We start from the raw sequence: 26,374 nt of genomic DNA on the forward strand, positions 1-26,374 counted from the left end.
ACCGCACTAATCCATACAGTGCACTGTTTGTCTGGAAGCAGCACAAGGATCTTGGAAATGTTGCTGCTCTGCATGTCACACACACACACTCCAAGAATTTTATTGTGACTCAATCTGATGGTGGCAAGGAGCCAACTGGATTTAGTCAGCTGTCAGCAGAATCACCACTGTAAATACCACCCATTAAAATCCATAGTGACAAAGGTATCATCTAGTCTTCCTGTTGGGCCAGTTTTGCATTTTTAGAAGATGAAATGTTCATCATATGTTCTCAAAGAAGAGACTGCTTTGCAAGCAGTCATTGGTGATAAAAACGTAAAGCAGTGAAATCCAAACATAATTACAGCATGAGGTTATTTTTAAAGATCTTTACTTTTTTGGGCCTACTTGTCCCACGTTGACTCTCACACAGATGACCTTTCTAGTCTGCATCCCCACGGAACAGGTGGCCTCCCCATTCCAGCTGGCAGAGGAGTTGAAAGCAGAGACAGACGTGTCCTCTATGCACTGTCCCCAAGGGCCAGTCTGCCAATGGTACACGGTGCAGGAGTGCTCGTTACAGCTGCGTGTCTCCTGCAGGGCACTGATATTTGGGCACTGTATTCCTCCTGGAACAACAAAAGAGGGCAAAAGATCCTTCACTGCAGTGAGATAATTTGTTTTTAATTAAAAAACACATACAACAAACCCACTTTTAAATTTTCTTAATTATATATTATCAGCTTGATTACATGAAAGACGTGCTGTTCCTTTTTCCTCTTCTTCATATGCCCAATATTGACTTTGACAAATTTCAGCCAGTAGGCCACATAGAACAGACTGCTCATGGACAGTATTCAAGTCTGTACCAAAAGGATAACAAAATAATCATAATTTCCATAAAACACGAATGTGCTTGGAGTAATCTACAGCCTTATTATTTCAGGGTCCTCTAGAAGAGACTGCAAGAGATGACATAAGGATGTATGAAGGTTCCAGACATAAGAAATGGCTAATTATACTAGTTATACATGTGTAAAGACCACTGTTTATGCCTAATTCACAGATCAATTAAAAAGATTTTTGGAGCTCTTGTGCAGGTCCCAGTGGATGCTTATCCATGTTATGTAAACCAAAGAGGATGGCACAGCTGGCAATTCCAGGTCCAGATTAAGACAACAAAGCCTACTACAGGTTAAGACTAAAATGCAATCAAGTGTCAATGACTGGGAAGAACAGCTCAGATGATGCTGTCTTTGTCGTGTTTGGTTTCAGACAGTATGTTTGGTTTATTGTATTAGAGCACTTCAAACCTACTTTGGCCTCCCAGTCCTGCAGGAGAAATGAAGAAGTCTTTCCTACCAGAGTTGATCACAGGCTATTCAAGGTCCAGCCCTGTGAGCCGACATTGTCTCTGGTTTTATTAGACACAGAGAACCTAGGTTTAAGATTCTGGCCTTCAAGGAACAATGGGACTCCTATTTCCAACTGATGGAAAGGCAGCAAAAAATCTAAGCAACGTTATAGCTTGTCCTAAAAGCCAAGAAAAGTAAGACAATTGAAAGAGGAGCTTTTTATTAGTTGATGTTGATGATCCATGCAAATTTTCTCTAAAGACAAAAATGTATGCTCACATCAAATGCACATTGTAGAGTATATTATTTTTCATATCTCAGCACTGAACTTTAGGTTGACTGCTCTACAGATATGCAGGAGGAAAGGGGTTTTAAGCACTCATTGTTGAAACGAAACAAAAAAAGTAAATGCAATCAAAGAAATAATGGATACTTCAAATACTCCAGCACAAAGACAGTCAAGTATAAATATACTTTATACCCCAAGTTGTTCTGCATGGTCTAGATATGCAGCAAACATGAGAAAATGTTCATTCTAATGAAAACACAAGATAAAATCATAATTCTCAATTTCTTTCTCTAGGAATATTTTTAATTTCTGGTTTTTTTTCTGAAAATATTGATTTAACTGAGTAACAGGAAACATCATATTAGTCAAAATGTCATGCAACAGACTAGCTAATCTTAAATTTTGCAAAGGGGGTTTAAAAAAACCTACAGATATGTGAATCTAATTAAAGAATAACTTTTTTTTTGGTTCAAAATGAATGCAAGTCAAGTCTATCAGAATTGCTTAAAATATGTCAATGTACAGAGCATAAAAACAAAATGCCAGATACATTTTCTTAAAAGGTAATAAAACAAAAGTTAAGATAAAATTATAAAATTATGGTTATGTAATAATATTCATAAAGTTGTCTAATCATCATCCTTCAAGAAAAAAAAAATCAGTTAACACCAGCAGATTAGGAATATAAGCAAGTACATTTTAAAACTGAGTATATTTTGAAAAGGGGAAAAAAACTAGTAAAGTCACAAATAATTTGTCATGGAAGAGAAAATTGATCCATGTGAGGAGTCTAGACATGTTCCTCCATTAAAAGGTTTAAATAAGGAAAATTTAAGAGATGTAGGGAAGGTTAATAAATTAAGTATTTTCATCTGATGTTAGTTCAAGAAAAAAACACAAGGGAAATATTAATGAAATTCAAAAGTTAAAGGGGGTGTGTGTGGGAAAAAAATATTTTCCCAGAATTGAATGCCACAGGCACCAGTTCCTAAGACATTTGAGAATAAAGTGACAACTTAGGTTCAGTTTGACAGCTATGTAAGAATATATATTCAGGGGAGAAAATGAGATTGACATTGACTTGTAAATGAAAAACATTGGGGCATGAATGTCTGCAGCCCAGTGGGAATCCAGTTCTGTTCAGATTAAACCAGGAGTTAAAAAACACATGCAAAGGCTGAACAAAATGTGGAAATACTACTACTAAAACAAAAATCAATGTGCCATTCTCTCCAGGAAAACAGCAATCTCTTGTGCTTCCTCAAATTTAACTAGGTACAGAAAATGCAGAATGAGTTGGAAAACTGGCAGTTAGAGATGCCCTTTACAACATCTGTGTAGGGGTAACAACTTTATGAGCATATCCCCAGTAGAGGACAGGTTTGACAGGAATATAAAACCTAATGAGTATCACAGAAAAAAAAATAAAATAGACATTTGAATTCATCAGAATATAGGAAAAAGGGACATACAATAATCAACACATCCTTTAATAATAAATGATCAGACGACAGTTGGCAGCACTAAAAATAATAATTTCAAGGATACAAAAACCTCAGGCTGAAGTGTTTAGTTTTGGGTTTGAATTTTTAAGGAAAGTAGACTTGGAAGTGAAAGACTAGCTTTGCAGATGGACTTGCATATTACTCATAAAGGAGTTGACAGAATTGTCATACTCTTAGATTGCTTTCCTGCCTGATTTGGAGCTGCTAATGGGTAAGACAACTTGCTCTAGGACATTCAATGACTGGATTTTAGAAATCTTTTTTTTTTTGTGACATTGACTTGATAACTTTCAAATTTCAAAACATTAAACATTTTTAAAAGCATTTTGGATAATTTAAATTAATCATGTTGATATCACTTACAGTAATTTCACGATTATAAGCCGCACCACTTTGACTAAAATTTTGGTCTGAACCCAAAGTGCGGCTTATAATCAGATGCGGCTTATATATGGACAAAGAACAAAAAGTTGCTGTTTTAGTTTGGAGGACAGGTGTCTGCTGAGAAAGGCAGGAACTTCTGTTTGAAATGGAGAATGTAAACCCCCGCTCTCCAAATTATTATAATTTGGAAATCAAGGGGCTTTCAGGCAAAAATATGGAAATTAGGAATAACAGTTCTTTACTAGGGAAATCAAAATAGAAATACAGTACTACAAAGAAACAAACTCCAAACCCTGACAAAGTCAGAGTACAACCTGACACCCCGTCAGGCAGGGTGTTGGTAGCAGTCCCATTAAATGGTGGCTGCATCCTCCTGCAGTGACAGATGTGGCTCAGTTGGAGCAGTGCTCCTGCAGAAGGTGCAGTTTCCCTCTGGAGGTCCAGTGGTGATGTGGAGAAATCCAGTTTTCCACTGGAGTCCAGTGGAGAAAGGGGCTACCTTAGTGTCCCAAAGCCTCTGTTTTTATCTTGGTAAGAAATGTTGGGCTCTTTCCCCTGGCTGGAACAACTTCCAATGGGATGAAGTAATTTTATCAGTCACACAGTGGGACTCAATGGACCATTAGCAGACAACGACTCGCTGGAGGAAGGATGGGGTGTGAAAAGATAAAGAACAATGCCCCGCCTGGTTTCAATGGATGGCCCATTAGCAGATTATCTGCCATTGAGATAAGGATCACTGTCCCCACCCTCAACAGATGGTGATAGAATAGATACATTTTCTCACACTCTGTATTGTAAAGTGCGGCTTATAATCAGGTGTGGCTTATGTATGGACAAAAAACCAAAAAGTTGCTGAAACCCAGAAGTGCGGCTTATGCTCAGTGCGGCTTATAATCGTGAAATTACTGTATTTTTGCAAATGCATATGGTTTTATAAATGCAATTCAAAACAGCTGGAATAATCTTAATGTTTGGGAAAACAGATGTGCCTGAAGAGCCTCTTGTATTCTAGTGAGTGGAATGGATGTTACTAATTTCTTTGCCGTAGGGACGAGATAGGCACTTCTCAGCTGCATTTCCTGAAGACAGACACAGTCAAAACCAAGACTGTTCCTGTTCTGCAGGATGTGACACTTCCTCCCCTGGTTTTTATCACTTGCACAAACCAAGCAGACCTGTCCAAAATACACAACAGGTCAGGATGCAGAGTGGACCCATGGTAAATGCAAAGTCTGTCCTCAAGTCATTTCCAGGATAGAATATGAACCCCTGATCCCTCACAACAATCAGCAAACTGAATTGATGGGCTGTTGAGCAAAAAAAGCACAGTAACATACCTGCCCTGGCTCACCTTTCTCACACAGGTGTCAGGTCACCTAGTAAGTCTTGCCTGAAAATTCAGGTTGCATAGTTCTAAAACTAAATGTTGTTTTTATTTACTTTTTAAAAATTCCTGTTTCATGAAAAACCTCATGTTCTCCAAAACGTATTCTTTCGTGAATGAGAAATTTCCTGTTGAAACAATTACTCAATTCTGTGCTTTCAGATTTAATTACCAAGCACTGCCATTTCAAGCCAGGAAAATACAAAAATTAAAAACAAACTCAATAAGTGTAGGAAGACTAAATACATTAAAAACCCTTAAAATTTAATAACTTCTTGTTTGCAACTACAAAGTCAAACTGTACTGGAATTTAATAGGAATAAAATTCTAAAGCATATCAACAATAATTTGTTAAGTATTGAGAATAAACTCCTTTGATCCAGCTATGTCTTATGTATTCAATAAATCAATTTTGCAGATAGATGAGAAGTAAGAGTTGTTGATCCCTGTCCAACAGAATATCTGATGAGATGTACAAATATTCTATGCTAACTGTGATGTTTTATACTCTGTGCTATGTGGTCATGCCAAACAGCCCTTCTGGCATTGCACTTTGCTAATCTATGAGGATGTAATACCCATAGTGAAACACTGCCATGCATATGCATCCCTGCCCTAAGAGAATAATAATAATAAAAAATTCCCTCCCTCTCATTTTAATAAATTAAGCTTTAAAGTAATTTTATTTTTATCTTTGCATTCAATTTTTGTTTTTTTTTTTTTTTTTTTTTTTTTTTTTTTGGTTTGGTTTGGGTTTTTCTTGGGAGCTCAGGTGTTCAATCTTTACTATTCCAAAACTGGTTTTACTAATAAAACCTAGGAAGTATCCACAACATTAGTGTTATGTTGTATTGCACAATTTATCAGCGTCACTCTACGGCAGTGTATAATCAATACAGAATAAATCTACATATTTATTAATTACTGAAAAACCAAGTTTTATTTGGCACTTTTTAGTCTCAGGTCCAGTAGTAATGTGAAACAATTTTAGTGCACACTACTAATTATATAAGATTCACTGTAAGCAGAGGAAAAAAAAAAGAAATACTAAACATAATATAAACCAAAAGTAGACACACTCTACATTCAAGAGACAGTCTGAGCTGTGTATGAAACCTTTCCAGATTTATGCAGAACAACTATGTGACGTATCAGGTAACATCACTATGTCCTTTGCTGTCATTTTATATTTTGTGACAGTGACTTTTCTGAGCTTCTTACTGTACCATGAAGATATATTTGACAGTGTCACAAATGAGCTAACACTATAGGCAGTCTCAGGACAGGCAAATTTATAAATTGCTTTGCCTTTCAAACCTTCAAGCTGAGGACAATGAAAAATATCTCAGAAAAAATATGAAAAATGTTATTGTGACACTCATTTCCACATGGAGTCATCACACAAAGCACAGTAACTCTTTATCTTGTGAAGAGAACTCCTTTCTCTTCACTGAATGCAAGTAAATAAGCCCATCCCAGATGTGCATGACCACACTGTGCTTGATGCTCTGCTGTGTGTTGTTTGGCCACCTGAAAAGGTTCTTATTTGGAATGAGGAAATGGTGATGAGAGAGTGAACAGCTGAGGTCAGCTCCTGGCTCAAGTAGAAATCAGTGTGGTGCTGGAGGGGCAAGCATTATCCCAGAGCTCACAAGATACTCATAAGAACTCCTAAGAGCTTTGTCACTGTTGTAATTCACATATGGCTTACATTTTTCCTGTGAACCTATTCTTTACTCTGAAGAATTATTACAATACTACCCAATTATTCCAATACTAAAGCATTATTCCTGGTGGCCAGTCATGTTAACTTGATGGTTTCTTCAAACCAATTCAGCAGCAGACATAACTGGGTAATAAGAGGGAAAAAAAATTCTTAGATATGATATGACATAGCTCTGTTACAGACAGTTATATGCCAATATTAAAAAGAAAAATGGCAGAATATAATATTTTTCATTTCAAAGAGGATAGCAACTGAACAATCACTGACAATACTTGATAAAAAGACATCTGAGAGCCAGATAAAAAACCCTATTTCACATGTATCTATAGATCCTGAAAAATTTCAGTGGGGTGTCCATGTCTAAGTGCCCAAATGAACAAGAATTAAATGTACCACATGCTTTGATGGATTGCAGAATTTCTTGCATATGTAATGCCTGCAATGCTTTGATCTTTCTGGGCTTGTGGACTGAATGACTAACAGGAGGATGTGTGTGATCAAGGACTCACACCTTGACTCCTTATGTCATCTTAAAATACAACAGTCTTGCATATTTTTTCTTTAATTAATATCCAGTCTTGCTATGTAATAGGAATAATATGTATTGATGTAATTTTCAGAACTGCAAAGCGAGCTCTGTGATCCTAATATATTTGTCCTGTTGTGTTTTGAGTAAAAACTCATGGCAATGTGATACAGAAATTACAATGGAATAGCTTACCGAGCCTAGTCTGTCTCTCATACCAACAGCTCAAGAAAAGGTTCAGAAATACAAAAGAAAACTTGTGTGACTGTTCATCTGAAGAGAACTGATACCTATTTTCAGAACTCAACTTTAATGTGTAAATGGAATTATTGGTCTTACATTTATGAGACTTGGAATTTTTAATTACATCATGCTTATAGAGCTTCCATTTACAGTTCTGTGCATTTTTTCTAAGTTCTGAATAGAACGGAGAACTGTATGTTTTCCAAAACATGCTAATGTGAAGCTTCCTTTTATTTCAGTGGAATACATATGTTCAAATGCACGAATATATTCTGTGCTCCTAGAACAAGAAATTACCTCCCAGCTGTTTTGGGAACACAGCTGATCTCAGTCATGGAATTCTGGAGGTGAAAAGTCATTCAATTATTTGTCATGTAACAAATGACTAAGAGGCATAACAGGAGTATGAGGAGAAAAATGACAATAACTGCAATTCCACCGAAGCATAAAAAATAAATGTTAAACTGATGCATTTTTAATATGATACAAAAAAAGGTGAAAAGTACCTTCCAGCTAGAGTTGTAAAAATACCCTTAGCCTTAAGAGGGTCTTTCATTTTTTTATATACTTTCATTCTTTGGAGTTTGGACAGAGTGCAAAGGAGCACAGTACTGAAGAGATTTGACCAAAATGTGAGTGCACACCTGGATAAGCTAGGTAGAGCTACCAGCTTGTATCCTTAAAACAAGCAAAGAATAACTTCATCTGAAATAGCAGGAGAGAAGCCAGGGTTTGAGCAAAGCTGAAGCACTACAACATCCAGGTAAAGAGTTAGCTTTCTCAGCCTTACTTTGGGATTTTTCACTACAGCCTCTGTGGTTTGAGATCTGTCAGCCTTTGTGATCACTCTGTGCTGATTCTGATCACTGCACAACAAACATTAATAAAAGTCACATACTCAAAATAATCCAGGAGACGCTGAACAGCTTTGCTGCATCTGCAGCCTTGTAAATTAACCTATGTTGCATTAAGTATCAAAGGCAGAATAAGGAATACTTTGTAAGATTAAGGATAATAAAGTGGAATAATTTTTTTCAGTAATTTAAATTTTGAATTCTGTGGCATGCTTGTGAGGACTTAAATTTCTGTCTCCAGTAAAATTAAAAAAGTACAGTAATTTCACGACCATAAGGCGCACCGGACTATAAGGTGCAGCCCCTGGGAGTCGGCAACTTTCGCAACTTTGTAGATCATATAAGGCACACTGGACTATAAGGCGCACTATTTTTTTGCAGTGAGGAGCCATGTGGCATGCAAAAAAAGTAATGAATTACTGGCAGGTGCTCAATTTGCAAACATTTTTCAAAGATCGGTGTAGCCTTTAAATGCAGCTCCAGGCGCCCTCCCCGTGCAGCGGGCCCCAGCACTCCCGCCCGCCTCCAGCGCCAGCTGGCACAGCTCACGGCTCCTGGCTCCCACCGTGTGGCTGCGCTGCGTCCCGGCTTCCCCTCGGCCGGCGGTGGCGCCGCTTCTCAGTGTTTTCCCACGGCGTTTTTTCGCTGCTTTCCCGCAACGCTTTTTTGCTGCTTTTTGGCGCCTTCTCGCAGCACTTTTTCGCCGCTTCTCAGTGCTTTTCTGCAGCACTTTTTTGCCGCTTTTCGGCGCTTTCCCACGGCGCTTTTTCACCGCTTTTCCACGGCGCTTTCGCGCCATTTCTCAGTGCTTTCTGACAGCGCTTTTTCGCGCTTTTCCTCGGCGATTTTAGCCGCTTTTCAGCATTTTCCCGCGGTGCTTTTTCGGTGCTTTTTGGTGCTTTCCCGTGGCGCTTCTTGGCACTTCCCTGAAGCTGCGCCGCTTCTCCCTGGCCAGCGGCCGCACCGGTTCCTGGTTTCCCCCGCCTGGCGGCCGCGGCTCCCACAATTCCTGACTCCCCCTGCATGGCCACAGCTCCTGCGGGTCCCGGCACAGATCGCATTTCCGGGTTCGCAAATTTCCGAACTTTGTCCATTATATAAGGCAGACCGGACTATAAGGCGCAGTTCCGGGTTCGGGGGGAAATTTTAGTCAAAAGGGTGCGCCTTATAGTCGTGAAATTACTGTATATAGAAAATCTATTGTCTTGACCTACATGGACAAGTAAGAACCACATGAATACATGTTTATTTGAATTATATGGTTCTTTGTTACCCCCAAAATGAGTCTGTTCAACACACAACCCAATTAAAAAAAAATAATTTTAAAAGTGCTTCTACTTTATTACGTAGATCCATCTAGGTAATTTACGATTTGAATCACCTACTAAAATAGAGTACAGTTCTAATTGCCACTTACATTACTAGCAAAGGCTTCTTCCAGAGAAAAGGTTGAAAGTGCTCTGCTATATTTATTTTTTTACAATCACCCAAATCCTGCCAAATACACAGTACACTTTTAGCAAAGTATATCTGCAAACAGCAAAGTGTACAGCTATTCCATTTCACTGCTTCCATACCTTGCAGCTTTCACTTTTCAGCTAAATTTGATCTTAAGATAAAGTAATAAAATGCTTAACAGTTTGAAAGAAGAACTAACACATGCATGTACAGTAAATTCACGAATACAAGCCGCACTGAGTATAAGCCGCATCTCTGGGTGTTGGCAAATATTTCGGTTTTTGTCCATAGATAAGCCGCACCCGAATATAAGCCGCTCTGTCGTTCGCAGCGAGGACCCGCGTGCAATCAGTAACAGAACCGCGGCAGGGCGGGGTTTACTGGCTGAGCTAAGGCTGTGCAGGCTCGGCCCGCTAGGGGCCGCTGACGGGGCCAGGTGGCCCAGCCCGGTGCTGCCGCTCGGGGCCGGCCGCCGCTGCCCCTGGGCTCGGTCACCCCGAGTCGGCGCTGCCCCGCGGTGGCAGGCAGGGACGGAGCTTCGCCCGCTCCTACGGCAGCGGCGGCGGGCGGGGACAAAGCACCCCGCCTCCTCCCTGAGCCGCGGCAATGGCGGCGCGCACTTCCTCCCCCCTCCCCGGGCCGCGGCAATGGCTGCGCAGGGCTCCCGTCGGCTCCCGGAGCCGCGGCAATGGCGGCGCCCCCCCCACGTCGGCTCCCCAGGCCGCGGCAATGGCGGCGCGGCCCCCCCGAGCCGCGGCAATGGCGGCGCCCCCCCTCCGTCGGCTCCCCGGGCCGCGGTAATGGCGGCGCGGCCCCCCCGCGTCCTCCCCGAGCCGCGGCAATGGCGGCGCTTCCCCCCCGTCGGCTCCCTGGGCCGCGGCAATGGTGGCGCCCCTCCCCCGTCGGCTCCCCGGGCCGCGGCAATGGCGGCGCCCCCCGCCCCCTCCCCCACCCCCCCCCCCCCCCCCACCTCTCCTCCCCGGGCCGCGGCAATGGCGGCGCCCCCCCCCCCTCCTCCCCTGGGCTGCGGCAGAGGAGGGAAGAAGAGAGCTCTCCCGCCTCTCTCCCCGCCCCCCGTGCTGCCTGCAGGGAGCCAGGGCAACACGGTAACACTGTAACAATTGCGAAATGCCGGCTTTTACTGGCCGGTGCTTGGCTCGGCACTCTGGCTGGCACGTCTGGGGTTGTAAATGTCAGAAAATTATTCACATATTAGCCGCACCCGACTATTAGCCGCACTTCCGGGTTTCCACCAAAATTTTTGTCAAATTGCTGCGGCTTGTATTCGTGAAATTACTGTAATCCTCTTATATTATTAATCCATTTATATCCTTTTATATTTAATTTTTCTGTCAGTAATACATGTGAGTAAACATCTTCCAAAAACTCTCTGGTGGCTATGTCTCCTGGTGTTGCACAAGGCTTTTTATCAGTTGGACCCTGGTACACCTGACATGGCCATTTTTGAACCATGTTATATACAGAATGCATTTCCTCTGTAATCCCCTCCAAATACTTAAAACCAAAACAATACTTAAAACCAAACCAAACCAAACCAAATACTTAAAACCAAACCAAAACCAAAACCATGAAAAATCATCAAAGAATAGTCATAAACCGGTACCTAAAACCTGTTCTGTCTTCTCCTTTATATTCCAGCTATGTCTTCTTTTTGCATATGCCGCTGACACTGAACAAGGATCACTTGAATAAATGGAAACCACTCCTGAGTGAAGACTTACAGGGCAAAATCCAAAGTTTTGCAATGAATAACAATGTCAGTGGGGTAACACAAGATACCAATTAGCGAAAAGAAACTATAAAAGCCTTTTGCTAACATTTGATTCATTAAAATTGTCATCTTTTCAACATTCAGGATACTTATATAATTCCAAATTGGACATAAATTAGGGTTGCTAATCTGTGTTGGATGAACTGTTTGTCTTGTTCAATTTTAATGAAAACAAGCAAAACATATATCTAGAAATAGAAGCAGTAACATCAAGCACACTCATAAAAATATAGCAATATTAACTGAAACAAGCAAAACAAATCATCTTTAAAACATCTTTAGGTACCAGGAGTAAATGTAGGATAAACATTTAAACAATTTGGCTGTATTTAAAAACCCTCGATGCAAGATTATAGTTTGTTTCTGTCAATCAAGAAGTGAGTTTGACGCTACAGAGGATACACAATGAAGCAGGATAGTGAGAGCCCTTACCTTCACCTGCGTACGCCAGGATGGAGCGGGCGCGCATCTGCTTCCCCTCCGTGGTTTTACCGGAGCAGGTGTGCGAGCAGGAGGACCAGGCAGACCACGTGCTGAGCACACAGTCCTTGGGGCACGGCGCTTCGCACACCACTGGGACTGGGTAGATGGCATCTCTACACAGTTGCCTGTCAACTTCTTCTCCTGGGAAAAAAAAAAAAATAAAGGCCAGTAGCAGTCTATCATTTGCTAAATTAACTTTAAATGAGCAATTGAGTCCAGATGGGTACACAAATAAATTAGATTCTGTTCTTCTGTATAAACAAGGTAAATAGATTTTTCAATACTTGTCTCCTCTGCCTCGATTCTAGAGGAGCATACTTAAATCTAAGTTGATTTCTTATTCTCATGAAGTGAATGCCAGCTTTTCGTTTTATAATACATAATTGATTCTGCACAAAATCCAAATGTGAGTAACGGAGTGTATAACACACTTATGGAAAATTGTGTATGTGGAGATGCATTTATAGAAATGACCCACTTGCCATCCAGCTTTGTGAGAGAAGGGGAAAAACATCCCAACTTAACCAGTTTTATAATCCACAATTCATCCTTTGAATTGCAGCTATCTGTCAAAATATGAAAAACTGCAGTAAATTACAGTCAGGGTGTTGTTTGGTTAGAAAGATTTTCATTTGTTAGCAAATCAGCAAGGCATCACTCTTTATGTCATGGAAGTATAACAAGATCTATGGATTTGTATTCTGTAAGTACACATTTCATTATAATAAAATGATCCATGTGGTATGAATTGCTTAATGAAATATTAGATAATATTCAAGTAGCAGGCTTGCTTTTGTTTTCAATCAGATGATTGTGGGAGCACTGTGTCTGAGATCTGTCTAAATAGCACCTTAATCACAACATGGATAGTTGTGAGGTGACATGATTTCTTGATCAAATAAGTTAATATTTATTTAGGGAGAATGAATGAACGACCACAATGATGTCAACAAATCTCATGATAAATCTTCATGCTTGAGCAAATGATGGAAAAAATGAAGGAGAGAGAAATTCGGGTCCAGTTTTTAGAGTTATAGCCTTGTTATCACAACATAATGCCTGTTATGAGGAACTAAAAGTATTGCATCTAAGAGCATGCTGGACTTCTAAGGCCTTGATATCCATATACAATTAAGACATGAAAGAGCCACTTCAGTTTTAAACATAAAACTTTTTTTAAAATTTATTTTCTAAAGCGGAAAACATTTCAAAGCATCTCAATGCCTTTTCTGCTATATGATCTTTGCTGTACTAGGGCATAAAGCCTCCTATTATGATTAATCTATTGAAACACTCTTGAATTTTACATGATCCTGACAGGACAAAACATTATGCACTTTCTAAGACCCATCATGTCAACTCCTGTGTTTTAATAGCCAATGTCAACAAAACAATGTCTTATCAATATTTGCAAATGGATGTAAGTCTTCATTACAACAAAATATTTGTTAGATATATTGATTAAATACCCTGTAATTGAATCATAAAGGCATCAGTTATTGTTAACAACTACCACACAGATTCTGAAAGCGAATTCAGTAAGAACTGAGCACACTATAAATGAAGCTAAAAATCTAAAAACTCTGCTTTACTGAGTTTATTGTTTTATTGCTCAATAGATGTAGAATAATAAATTGATTCAAATGCTAATAAAAACAGAAGCTATATAAACTACATTTTTTTGTCATTCAAGGTATACAGTCTTAGAACCTTTTAAATAAGAATCTCTTAAACTGTGTTCCTGAAATCAGGAGGTGTTTTAGCACTAAATCAGATCACGAGTCCCAGAAGTTTTAACCAAATTCTTTGTGAAACAGATATTAGATTCTTTCAAACAGTGCCAAATATTTTATTCATACAGAATATTTAGGCACAACAGAACTACAAACATGATCTTTCTTGGCTCTGAAAGCCAGAGAAAATCCTGGAGCTCATGTTTTTAAAATAGACTAAAGTAGTCATACTCATCTGAATTATAAAGACCTTTGAGATCAAGTCAGTCTCAACAGCTATATTTTCCCATATTAAAATACAAATTTGAGCCCTGTCAAAGACTTCATGGGTCTCCCATGCCAAGTTCTGCTTCCCTCACTGGACTCAGTCTTTGCATCAATTTCTCCCTCTGCCATATTGCAGGTCATCACACCCTGACACCAGTGCAGGAGGGATTCCTTTCTACTTCATCAGATGGGCATTTGTTTGGGTTCAAGGACAAGAGACAGAAGAGAGGACTGTAAACTTATTTTTCAGATAGAAAGAAAAGCTAGAAAAGGGGTGAAACCTACTCTCAAATTGTTCCATTGCTAGGTAAGACTCAATAAGGTAAACTGCTAGGACATATGTATGCTTTGCAAGAAATGCTACTATTACAATAAAGTGTGTCACAGTATAAACAAACAACACTGTACTGAACTTATTTATCACCTATTGGCTTTTAAATTTAAAATCAAGCCTAATTTGGTGCTACAATGAAGACTATTTTCAACTTAGTTTCAGTCAGAGTTTGCATCTCAAATGAAACCAAGCCTTCACTCTCCCAAAATCAAAGGTCCTATTTTTCTTTGCTTTTACAGAGAAAATATTATATAAACCCTATATATTGGCATTTTGTTTTTGTCAAGTGTCCAATTCTTATCTGACGAATTCAATAACATAGAAATGTAGTTGGAAGAAATGTCTTATAATGGGTACTTCTTATCTTCAGGGAAATATTTTATTTATACTAAATTGTTTCTGACATTTCACTAATGATTTTATGAACAGCTTGACCTTTTGTGCCTTCCTCTAAACTGTGTAGTGTAGTCAACCACCAGGAACCACTCAACCATGAGCTGGGAACAATGCCAGTGTAAAGACTACTTAGAAAAAGTCCCACTTGGAAATGTTTGCCATTGAGTGCTGAAGCAAGTCCAGAGGAGGGCCATGAAGGTGAGTAGAGGGTCGGAATATATCTCCCATGAGAAATGGCTGAGAAAATTGAAGTTGTTCAGCCTGGAGAATCCAAGGAGACATTATAGCAGCCTTTTATTACCTGAAAAAGGCTGTCAAGAAAGATGAAAAGGGGTTTTTCAAAAATGCATGTAATGATAAAACAAGGGAGAAAGGTTTTAAACTAGAAGATAGAAGATTAAAAAAGACTTTCTTTACTGTGAAGGAGGAGAGGCACTGTAACAGGTTGTAGATGTGGTGGATGCCCCATCCCTGGAAGTGTTCAAGATCAGGTTAGAGGGATCTGTTTCAGTGGAAGGTGTCCTTGCCCATGGCAGAGAGATTGGAACTAGATGAACTTTGAGGACCCTTCCAACCCTAACCATTCGATGATTCTATGATTTTATTTGAACATTATGGGTAAAAATTTATGCTGCATAAGTACTGGGGACAGAACTTAAAAAAAACATTACTAAAAGGCCTCTGCCCTGGGTTATTTGTACCCTAAACAAGAGAATGACAAAAACTTAAGGCAGAGAGATGAATACAGAATATGACATTTCTGTCAAAAGAACCCTTCACCACTGACCAGTTGACTTGTTCATTAAAATCTTGAATTTTACAATATTCCATATTTACAGACAGTGCCTATGTTGTTGAATTATATTTCTCCCTGAGGCAAGAGGCACACATTTTGGACGAAAATCTCCAAACTGCACACAGCACATAAAAATGGTAGGCATCAAAACAGGAGTTTTTCTAAAATTTAAAATGTCAAAAAATTTTAAACCTTTCCCGGAATTCTTTTTACAAATTTATATCAGTGAGGAGTGCTGAGGGGATAGTCTTTCAAATACATATCTCTTTCTCAAATAATTATGCTAGATTAATCTAGGCAATCAGCAAAACAAGTCACTACATTAAAACCTCCTTTTGGCCAACTTCTTGGCTCAAAGACTTCCTAGCATGTGTGCTCACATGAGAGTGTCTATTGAAGTACACAACTATTTAGTTGTTTTGAAACGAACAAACAAAAACAACCAAAGAACACCACCCCAACAAGCAAAAAAACCCCCAAATTACAGAATAGGTTCATTTTTACAGATCAGAGAGGTAGTTTGTGAATAACATTCAGGAGGAAGTGATTAATAAATATCAGTATTCATATCACCATTTTTGTCTCATTATATTCACAAAGCGGGTATTGTGTCTGTGAAAATTTAGTCTAGATGCTAAAGGTTAGACTAGACCACATTCTGTGGCTGATGTAGTTGAATCATGTCAGTCCTTCGTGTTTTTGTTTACTCATCTGTAAAACACATCTGATATTTAAGTTTCTTGTAAAATGCTTTAAGTTCTAATGGGAAGCATTCCTAGAGCTGGAATCACTAGAGAGACATGGTAAAGAAACCCTCTTGCTCATTGTGCATCTTTTAACATGGTGCATGCCTCAGTGCACAGTAAAAAATTGCTGTCAAAATCTGACCTGTAGTAAATGGGAAGGCAAGTGTTTAACAGAGAGCAAAATATTTTTTAAGCCTTAAAATGAACAGTAAAATCACTGCAAGATTCAATGAGGCATAGAGAACAACTTAAAAAAATCAGCATAAAATAAAATTGCTCCTGGAGCTCTATGCAGTAAGTCAATGAGCCTGGTCTCAGTTCTAAATGAGGAAACCAGCTATTGTTTCTGAAAGACTGAAGTATAACCTGATAGAAACTAAGTAAATTTTTACAATAAAATAAAAATAAAAGGAATTAAATCAAGAGAGTGCTTTGAACATTACTATCTAACATTATTTTTAACTTGCCTGTGAAATCAGTAAAGGACAGGAATACCACATAGTGATAAAACAGATTTTACAGCTGTATTTTAAAGTTCATAAAAGAAGTAATGACAGCAACTGAGCCCAAATAATAAAACTACAGACTTCATATTATTTATTGCTTGTTTCAATACGTTCAAATTTACTATTATATCTTCAATTTGAAAGGAAACTGTCTTTCGTATCGGTGTCTTGTATAGGAAGTGTCATCCACTGGAAAACTTCTGGGCAGCTGAAATATGTGGAAAAGCACTACAGAGCTCAATTTCTAATGTATTTGTGGGTGAGGACGGCCTTGTCACTATTTAACAACCTTAAGTAATGCCTCTAAGGATGGAGGGACTGCAGGATAAAAACACAGTATTACTTCACACAGTAGCAAAATCTGTGAGCTGTGCTGGCTGGGCTGAGCGGCTGGTTGCCACTGACTGTTTCCTTCTTTCCTGTGTAGAAAAATAATCAACAGGAAAGTATTGAACTGACTCTAGTATGAGTTGTAAGGCTGAAACGGCTGAGAATGTTCATCTTGAACTCCTATGCAGTTTCCCGTATGCATTCCTTTCACATAAGGACCTATACCTGTCTTTACACTGACTTGAGGAGCCAAAAATCCTGTGTGGACTCTGCCCATAAAGAACAAAATATGCCTTTCTATATTCAAAACCAGATCTGTGCTATGCTCTTGGTCCTATTTTCACTTGAAACTAACTTTAACCACTGTCACAGTTCGCAAACCATATCCTTCTCCACTAAAAGTCCATAACCTACCCACCTCAAAGTTACAGGAAAGTCATGACTACACTGTAAGAGTATAGCAGCAGCTTTAATGAGTTTAACTGTAATTATTCTAAAGACTTTTTTTTAAAAAAAATCAAGAAAACAACTAAGAAAATATACAAATTTATCCAAATGTGAAATTCCATATTAGATTTTCTTAAGTAGTAACCTGGTGAACACATTGAATGATTAGTCTAATGCAAAATGGAAACTCTTCACATTACAAAAAAGCTACCAAACTTATCAAAACCTCATATATCTTCACATGCTAGGACATCTTCAGTCCTGCAAATGAGCAGACAGTAATCAATCACCAGGATAAACTGAAATCATTGTTTTAATTTCTAATACTTCTGTGTTTCTTTCAAATCAGTGATTACCAAACTTCACTGCAACAGGAAAAATCATGCCTGCTTACCATGAACAGTCACAGCAAATTATGTTTTCCTTCCAAATCTGGAAGCTCCAGTAGAAGTTTGATGTTTTCTTTTTAAAATGGTAAGAAAATAACTCAGGACTGACTTTTTGGTTTTTTTGGGGGAAATTCCGTTTTGTTGTTTGTTTTTCCTCATACAGGAGGAGTTCTCTGAGGAACACTGTCTTTCTTAGAGCATGTGTCTAAGTGCATGCAACTTCAAAAAACTGACCCAGATTTTTCAGTTGGGAGAATTTAGAAGTTAATCTCTGAAAATCTAATCAAATAAGTCACAGAAAAGAGAAACAATAATATTTATATGAAATTAATAATTTACCATCTTGTTTAGCTCAAGAGTCTTAGGATTAGAAGACAAAAAAAGCAGCACATGCAGCAATATCTGACTGACAGAACAATTTTTGCCCTTCAATCAGTTCAATACTAGCAAATAACATATATTTTGATAGACAATAGGAAAATTTAAATGTTTTATCAATCCCACTATCCTTCATATCATGTTGATGCATTTATTCATATCTGCTCCAAAAAAAATCTTTAATGTTAGTAAAATGGTAGTGTCTTCCAAAACTGCATCAACAGTGCATTGCCTTAGTAATTATTCTCCATTGCAGTTCCTGAATCAGCTGTCAAAAAATATTGATAAATTGTCAACATTTGGAACAATTTTTAAACTCTCTAGTTATCAAACATAAAGAAATATTAACTACAATTTATGACCTCAATATATCCCGCTTCATTGACTCCTAAGTTTTTCAAAAAACAAAGTGTGAAAAGATTATGTATCTTCCACTTTTATTATCCTTATCAAGTGAAGCTTCTACATTCATTTCTAATGCTTAGGTGCCTAGCTAGTAACTCCAAGTGTTAAATCAGTTGCTAATTCCCTAATCACATGCCTTTCTCTCAATCGCTTTTGCTAAGTAGCATTTGCATTTAATTAAGTACATCTTAATTAGTTGATGGGTAATATTCTTGAAGTAATTTTCTTCTGAGAAGCCTAAGTAGAAACGGCACTGATTTCTATGAAGACAAATACACTGGTTGCTCACATCTGTTCATTATGCAAAAATGACAGAAAGTTGGTCTAATAGTTTAATGATATGTAAACATTGCATGATTGTAAACTGTTAGATTTGGTGGTTTGCGTGTGCAAATTTACTGTGGTTTTGGTTTCAGTGTATTATCATACAGTTTATTCCTTACTGAAAGAAAAATGGTAAATGTGATACTTTGGCCACTTACTCAAAAACCCATGTGAATATCATAAACGTGTATGGGGTTTTTTGGTTTGGGGGTTTTTGTTTTTTGGGTTTTTATTTTTTTTAAACAAGAAACTTGAGAGCACAAGCATCACAAGGTACCATAATTTTATTTACATCTTTACCCTTCCTGCACAAGTGACAAACCAGTGACATATAGAAAAGGCCATCGACTGCAGTCCTTTCCCTATGCAAATACTGGAAGATACATATACCTTTTAAAACAAAATACTAAATTTTAAAATGTGATTTTGGCTTTTTTAAAGCAAACGTTTGCAAGGACAAAGGACTAGCAACGACAGGAAGTAATAGTATACAAAAGGAAAATAGCTGGAGCTTAGAAACCCACCATATCGAGTGTTTTTCCAATCAAAGATAACAGCATGTTAACACACTTAAGAAAAAAATAATGATCTTTTTATTGTTTTCTATTCCTTAATGAGATGAAACACCACATTTTATAAGCAATAACTTCTTGTTAATGGCTATATGCAAATTTCTTCTTTATTCACCTTATGGGAAAAAGAATTCTGATGAGTGGGATGACACTGGCTTCAAGAACTCCCACATTCATGCAGAAATGTAATTTCAAAAATAGCACCTGAACACTTTGGCTTCTTTGCTGTACCAAACAAAATGAGCTCAGTTGCAGCTTACAGGGCAGCGTGTGTTTGCTAACCTTTCCCACAACACAGCATATTACCAACTGGGTATAAAAAAGGCAGAAGCAGGTAACACTCTGCAAGGGTTTTATAGGAAAGCTGAAATGTGAAAGCCATTCTGCTCCAGGGGTAAGACAGTTCTGGTCACAAGGTTTCTTCTCTGTCCTTAAATTCATCCAAATTTTCAATCATGCAAATTTCAAGAAAAGCAAGTCAATGATAAAAAAATCCAGTATCCACTGATAAAAGATCAGTATTCCTTAATACAACAGGTAACTAATACATTAATACCTCATGCACCATACACAGAACAGTTACAAGAATAACCAAAACCAAAATAACACTCCATACCTTTAAATAATGGTAAAAATAAAGGGAAAACTCTGACACAAAAATTAAGAACATATTTTAAAGATGGATATTTCCTGCTATAATTGCTTCAGATGGAAAATGTATTTGCATATTCTTTGGCAGTAACTTAAAATAACAGTTAAACATGATGAACTAACACCTTCAGAAACAATATTAATGCTTCTAGTAATCCCATTTTCATGTCTGGTAATAACAGAACACATGTATCTCCATTTAGATCAGCATCATCTATCAGGATTACAGTCAAATAGACAGAGTCTAAATTTGCCTGACACAAATAAAACCAGGGAAGAAATAGTATTTCTTTACTCAAATAATATATTGTTATTTAAAATGAAGTGACATTTGGCCAGATTAAACAAGAATATGAAAAAATAATAACCCATAACTATGCTAAAATACAATTATACAGAAAACTGAGGGGAAAAAACAAAAAAAAAACCCTAACTACAGCTTAAAAAGTAACACAGCCTTTTTTTCTCTGACACAACCCTATAAGTTACTGAGTGCATATTTTGTACTATGCATCAAAGACTAATGGTAAACTCTTCTTACAGATGATACTTTGATTCTTCACTGCTTCTGATAGCACTGAATATTCAACAGCATGAAATAGGCTGTATACCACCTACTAAAGTCAGTACCTCTGAAAAAAACAGACCTAAAGGATACTGAAGAATTAATCCAAATTAATTAAACTAGGACTTTGAAGGGGATTAGTGAAACTGTATTAACATTTTTCATGGCAATCCTTATTCAGAATGAAAGAGAAAATTCTTGACAAATAGAATTAAGACCATTTTAACTTTGAATAAGAGGATTCACAGACACATTTAATATAGTTTATGTAATTAGTTTTGCAGTTAATTTGGATCAACTTTGGAAAGTATCTTCATGCATATAAGCAAAGTAAACAAAAACTGAAACATTATATGCCATTCGCTGAAAACCTCCTATTCTTTTAACTTGATGATATAGTAGACTCGTACCACAGGGATAGAAGTTCAATAATTCTAATAAAGACTCCAGCAGAGTACCCAAAGACTGCCTAACAACAGGAGTAAAATTTTCCTACTGCTTGACAGGTAGTTGAAGCATTTTCATGGTTCATTTGCTAATGTAGTCTTACTGAGAATGATAAGGAACAGAGAATACAAGTGCATTGATCATAACCAAGCAGAGTTGCCTTCTAGTGTCAAATAAGCCAATCAAATGTCATCTTGATATGAAAGAAAAAATAAGTTTGATGACAGGCTACGGTCCCATTGAGAATAAAATCAATATTAGTCATGGGACCAAGTGGGATCAATATGTCAAACCAATAGGCCATTTTAGCAGGATGGGGAAAGAAGGGGAAAAGTGCTGACAGAGCAATTTGAAAAAAGAGGACAGTGAGAACCTTGAGGATGAGATCAAATGAAAATTCACACTGTATTTCTGAAAACACTTGTCAAAAGCACCAACTCACCTTAAAAAGATATAGCTTGTTCCAAGATCAACAGAGCATTGTCATAAACTTTTCCCAATCAAACCACAATTCATATAATGACAAATTTACATACAAGGATGACTTCCAGAAAAATGATTAAAAAGACTTCCTCTATTTGTTTTTAAAATGTCACAGAAGCTCTACTGTGTTTAAAAGGGCAGACAAATCTTTACAAAGATTTTAGAAATAGCCATGTTGTAATTTGAATGTTGGTAATAGTAAGATTGAAAATACATGGATTTAAAAATGCAACATATTTAATGCAATGTGTCTTTTTGATTATTTAAAGAAAGAACATGTTTTATTAATCACAGAAAGTTTTTGCACTATTTTTTCACTGCTGAGTATTCTCAGTAAATTTGTAACTTCATCATGTGTGGACACAGACTATTGTAGCCTTTAAAAAGGCTTCACAGGTATTTTATTGTAAGTGCTATTTTACTCATTTCCTCCTCCCATCCAATAAGGTCAAAATAACCTGGAGAACAAGTTTGAGAAGGGCAATGGAATGGCAGTGACTTCAAACCAGTTTGATTAGAGAAGATATTTCTGATGTGCTCATATGAACTAGATTAACATTCAGGGATATGAGTTAGGAGTAGAAGCATAAAAGGGAAATAGTAGGCAAGAAAAACAGTAGCATGAAAACAATGTGACAGTTCCACTAATGTCAGTAGAATGACAGTGCTCGCCACAATCTTTTCAACAATTCCCTACACTGAGTTACTAATCTGCATATTTTTAGCAGCTACCTCAAATGGCCTGGTTTTTCAAGAAACAACAAGACTTTCACAAACTTTAGGCTTCTCATTTTCAGCATAAACATTATCTATGGTTAATAAATTTACACATTTAGGCAAAGAATTCCAAAAATGTTGCATCATAAATGGGTTAATATATACTTCAGCAGTGCAGTATTTTCCTAGAATTTGGCCACCAGCATCATAACATTATTCTTCTCTGTAATGCAAAAGCTTACCTCACAGATGAAGAGAATGATTAATGGTTTGCACCTGACAGATTATTAAGTAAATTTTTCAGTTGGTCAATTATCTAGTATTTCACTACTATTCTGTGAATTTGCAGCAAGTTTACAACTGTGTGTTCATATACATTGTTGTACCTCTTGCCACACAAAGACACACGTAACTCAAAAGGGAGTTTAAGAGAATAAGAAAAATTATTTTATATGGCAAAAGATGATTGCAAACATTTTCTTTGCATTATTCATCCACTGCAGCTAGTAAAGAGTTGTCACTCTCTATGTAATCTGACAGCTCAATTCAACCACAGTTAAAACATAGGACCCAAGAGGTGTAAGAGAGATCACTGCCATTGTCATGTTTACACATTTCGGAGAAATGTTTTTTAAATTAATTTCATGGATGCTTTTGTCTGTGTCCTACTACAGGCAGATAAAATTCAGTCTTTGGAGAACATCTTTTTATCCATCTTGCAATGAATATCTTCTCATCATTATGTGTGGAAGGTACAGCATGCCTTTAGGGAGCTCAGACTGTGAATTAATCTTCTCTTTTGGAAACATTTTCACAGCTGATTCCTCCCAAGAAGACTAAAACTAACCCATCCTTTTGACTTTTCCTTTCTCCCAGCCTCTAAGTGTATGGATTCAGAGAAGGAGCTGTCAGGAAAGCAACCACAGCACTAAATAACACTACATCTTATAAATTCATGCTGTGGAAGGAAATATAGCATTGTCACAAACAAAACAAAAAACCCAAGAGCACCTATGCAAGTATAGGGACATTACAAGTTTTATACTCTGTTAATGTTATGCAAGCTAATGTCCTAAAGTCAAAGAAATCAGAGATTTCACTGTAGATTGACACCTACTCACAGAAATCCACTGTACTCTAGAAGTAGGGTTTCCTTTCACTACTGGCTTCCTAGAAGCCTTCCACAATATATAAGAAGCTTCCAGTTTATGTAATTCTTCTTTTTCCCCTCTTTAAATATAACCCCTCAATTCTGAGACACCCAGAACAAGAGATTTCATGTAGTTTCTGCTTAATATCTTTTGTCTGGAAAACACTCCTGCATAATTTGCTATTCATAAAATAGTATTAGTACCAATAAAGGATGTCTAAATAAAATTAGACCCAAACATCTGATAATTCCTAGGGCAAGATTTATACACTTAATCCAAAAGTTACTCCCAAAACTCTATCAAGAGACCAAACAACAAATGACAAAATGAAAGCTACCTTTGTATAATGCAGTTTTTTTAACTGCACAATCACATGCTGATTATTTTTCCACTGGGTCCCTTCCTCCTTCAGTTCACAGATTGGAAACTCCTTAATGAGGAGCTATTTGGTATTTTTAGTTTTATTCCCTTTGTTCAAGTCATGAGCCTATGTTTTATTTACCACACACTAATTAAAAGCGTTATTAAAACAGAATTGGCATTTTTCCTAAGATCTTTCTGTCATGACTATCAGACGCCCACTAGCACAGCGTTATTTTCAGAACACTGAAGATGTGATGGGTCAGCATTATTTATATTTTGCTGATGCTAAACAAAAGCAGAGAAAAATTAAACCCTGAAGAATAGGACAACTAAGGTTAGTTGTCTCACAGACATTGCATTCATTACTACAAAATGCCCACTTAATCACCAAAGGAAATACACCTGTCTCACAAATAAGTGGCAGGCTCTGTAGAGAAAATGTCATGTTGGCACAATTAAATAATTAAGTACTTCTTTCTGATGCATTCACATAAGGATCCGACAAACTAGTTTAAAGTCAAATCATAAATAATATTTCTGTCATGGGTATTGCACTGATGCTGGAAACTGCTGCTCTATCTGGTGGTCTTATGGGACAAAAGCAGAAGCAGACTAAAATTCATTGCATTCCAGCTCTAGGAGTTAAAAATTTTCTTTTCTTCCTCATTCTCTGGCTTCTTACCCAGCCTTATTTTCTCCAGACCCTAATCCTACTCTGACACCTCACTGTCCTTTTCACCCAGCCCTGCCAAATTCTTTCCAGATGCTTGTCAAATCCTCCCATGGGCTGACCCTTAGCAGATTAAATCCCTCACCAAAGTCATTCCTAATGCTTGTCTTCTATAACTTTGAGTTCTTTTCTCGGTCTCAGGAAATTTCCCTGGAGAAAACCAGAGCCAAATCCTACCTTTTCCCAGATTTCAACCTAATTGCTTGGCCAGAACAAGTTTCTTCCTCTTGTCTTGCCCTTTTTCACCAAGTCCCAGTTAGGAACCTCTCTCTCCCTCTGCTGGAGTTGCAGCTATGTAGAGTCACAAACTACCTGCACTCCAAAATCTGAAATCTGGGAACACTGGAGAAACTGGTATCAATTGTTTGCCTTGATTCTGAGTAATTGTTGTGTCTGAGCATGTTTCAGTTTGAAGTTTCTTAAGTATTCAGTGAAGATTTTGCTTGTGCTGTGCACAACAGTTGCAAGAATTGCAAAATGACATGGACTATCTTAAGGCTCTAAGTGGCCACTAGAACAGTTGTCTTGTGAATCAAGTATTTTTTTGGCAGATAAGACCAATTTTTCATTAATCAGTACTCAACACAAATTATGGTCTATGAGAAAGGTCAGACAATGAGCTGCTCTAGGCTGGAAGTACTGAGAGTAAAATTCCAATTTATTCTGTCTCACCATGACTAGCTCATGATGATGGTTTTATCCTTATCATTTATCAACACAGTGGTTTCACAGCTTTGAAATTTTATAACATTTATTTAGAAAATGGACCATAAGTATGCAGGTTGTTGTAAAATATAAATAGGCCTGTGCAACGTTTTCTCAGATGGAAAACTGACTCCAATCAAACCTAGTGAGAATATACTGTCTTAGAACATTTTATTATAGAGATTAATGATGAGTGCTGCATCATATAATCTTCTGAGAGAGTGGCACTTAATGTATAGCTATGTAGCATTATTTTTATATATAACAGAATTAGATGTAAAATTATTTCTTCGAAATTTGTTTTGTAAAAATATTTCAAAGATTTTCTGGGTATGTTCTAGGGAGTTAACAAGTTTCGGCAGAAATCCAAAACCAAAGGTGTTCAACATGGTTCTAGAAATCCTGTTTCATAATCCATCCTTAACTCCTTATCCCCCTTTTTTCCTTGTTTCATAATAGAATAATTTTAAGTGATAAATGGAAAAACTGTGAAGCATTAAATTGACCTTCATAAAAAAAAATCACAGTTGTTATGAAGTGTACCTACAATTATCCCTCTCTGTGTTCTTAGCATGATGAAGTTTGGAGCCTAACAAGAAATGGGTTCCTGCATTGCTGAATACTGCATAAATCAAAACATATGCATAAAAATCCCTCCTTTCTAATTTAGTCACATACCATTCTTGCAATATCCTACTGGTTGTGCCATCAAAACCAAAAGTTACTAAGAATATGGATCATATGAAACATTGCACTCTCTCAGACACATTTTCAAAATATTTGCACTTTCCACTCCAGCAACCTCTACTCCTAGAAGTCCAATAAATTTTACACAAGTGCAGAATTGCATTTTAGAAGTAAACAGGTCAAAATAAACCAAACTTGCCTGACCAGACCGTCACATTTTGATCTATGACACCAGAAAAACATTTTGGCAATTAGGTTGGCCCACCTGTTT

General features: G+C 37.5%; 1 protein-coding gene across 4 annotated transcripts in view; it reads right to left on the bottom strand.

Annotated features, from left to right (window-relative positions):
* The window catches only part of THSD7A (thrombospondin type 1 domain containing 7A), a 286,252-nt gene that overhangs the window by 66,618 nt on the left and 193,260 nt on the right, over positions 1 to 26,374 (bottom strand). For all 4 annotated transcript variants that reach the window (XR_004419770.1, XM_033076380.1, XM_033076383.1 and 1 more), the window contains 2 exons: positions 11,931 to 12,122; positions 374 to 608 (listed from right to left, as the gene is read on the bottom strand). Coding sequence is in view for 3 of the 4 variants with exons in the window: in XM_033076380.1 (XP_032932271.1) it covers positions 374 to 608; positions 11,931 to 12,122 (427 nt within the window). In the remaining variant the exon portion in view is untranslated. The remainder of the gene's footprint in view (positions 1 to 373; positions 609 to 11,930; positions 12,123 to 26,374) is intronic.

This window comes from Catharus ustulatus, chromosome 1 (assembly GCF_009819885.2).
Source record: "Catharus ustulatus isolate bCatUst1 chromosome 1, bCatUst1.pri.v2, whole genome shotgun sequence".
Taxonomy (NCBI): domain Eukaryota; kingdom Metazoa; phylum Chordata; class Aves; order Passeriformes; family Turdidae; genus Catharus; species Catharus ustulatus.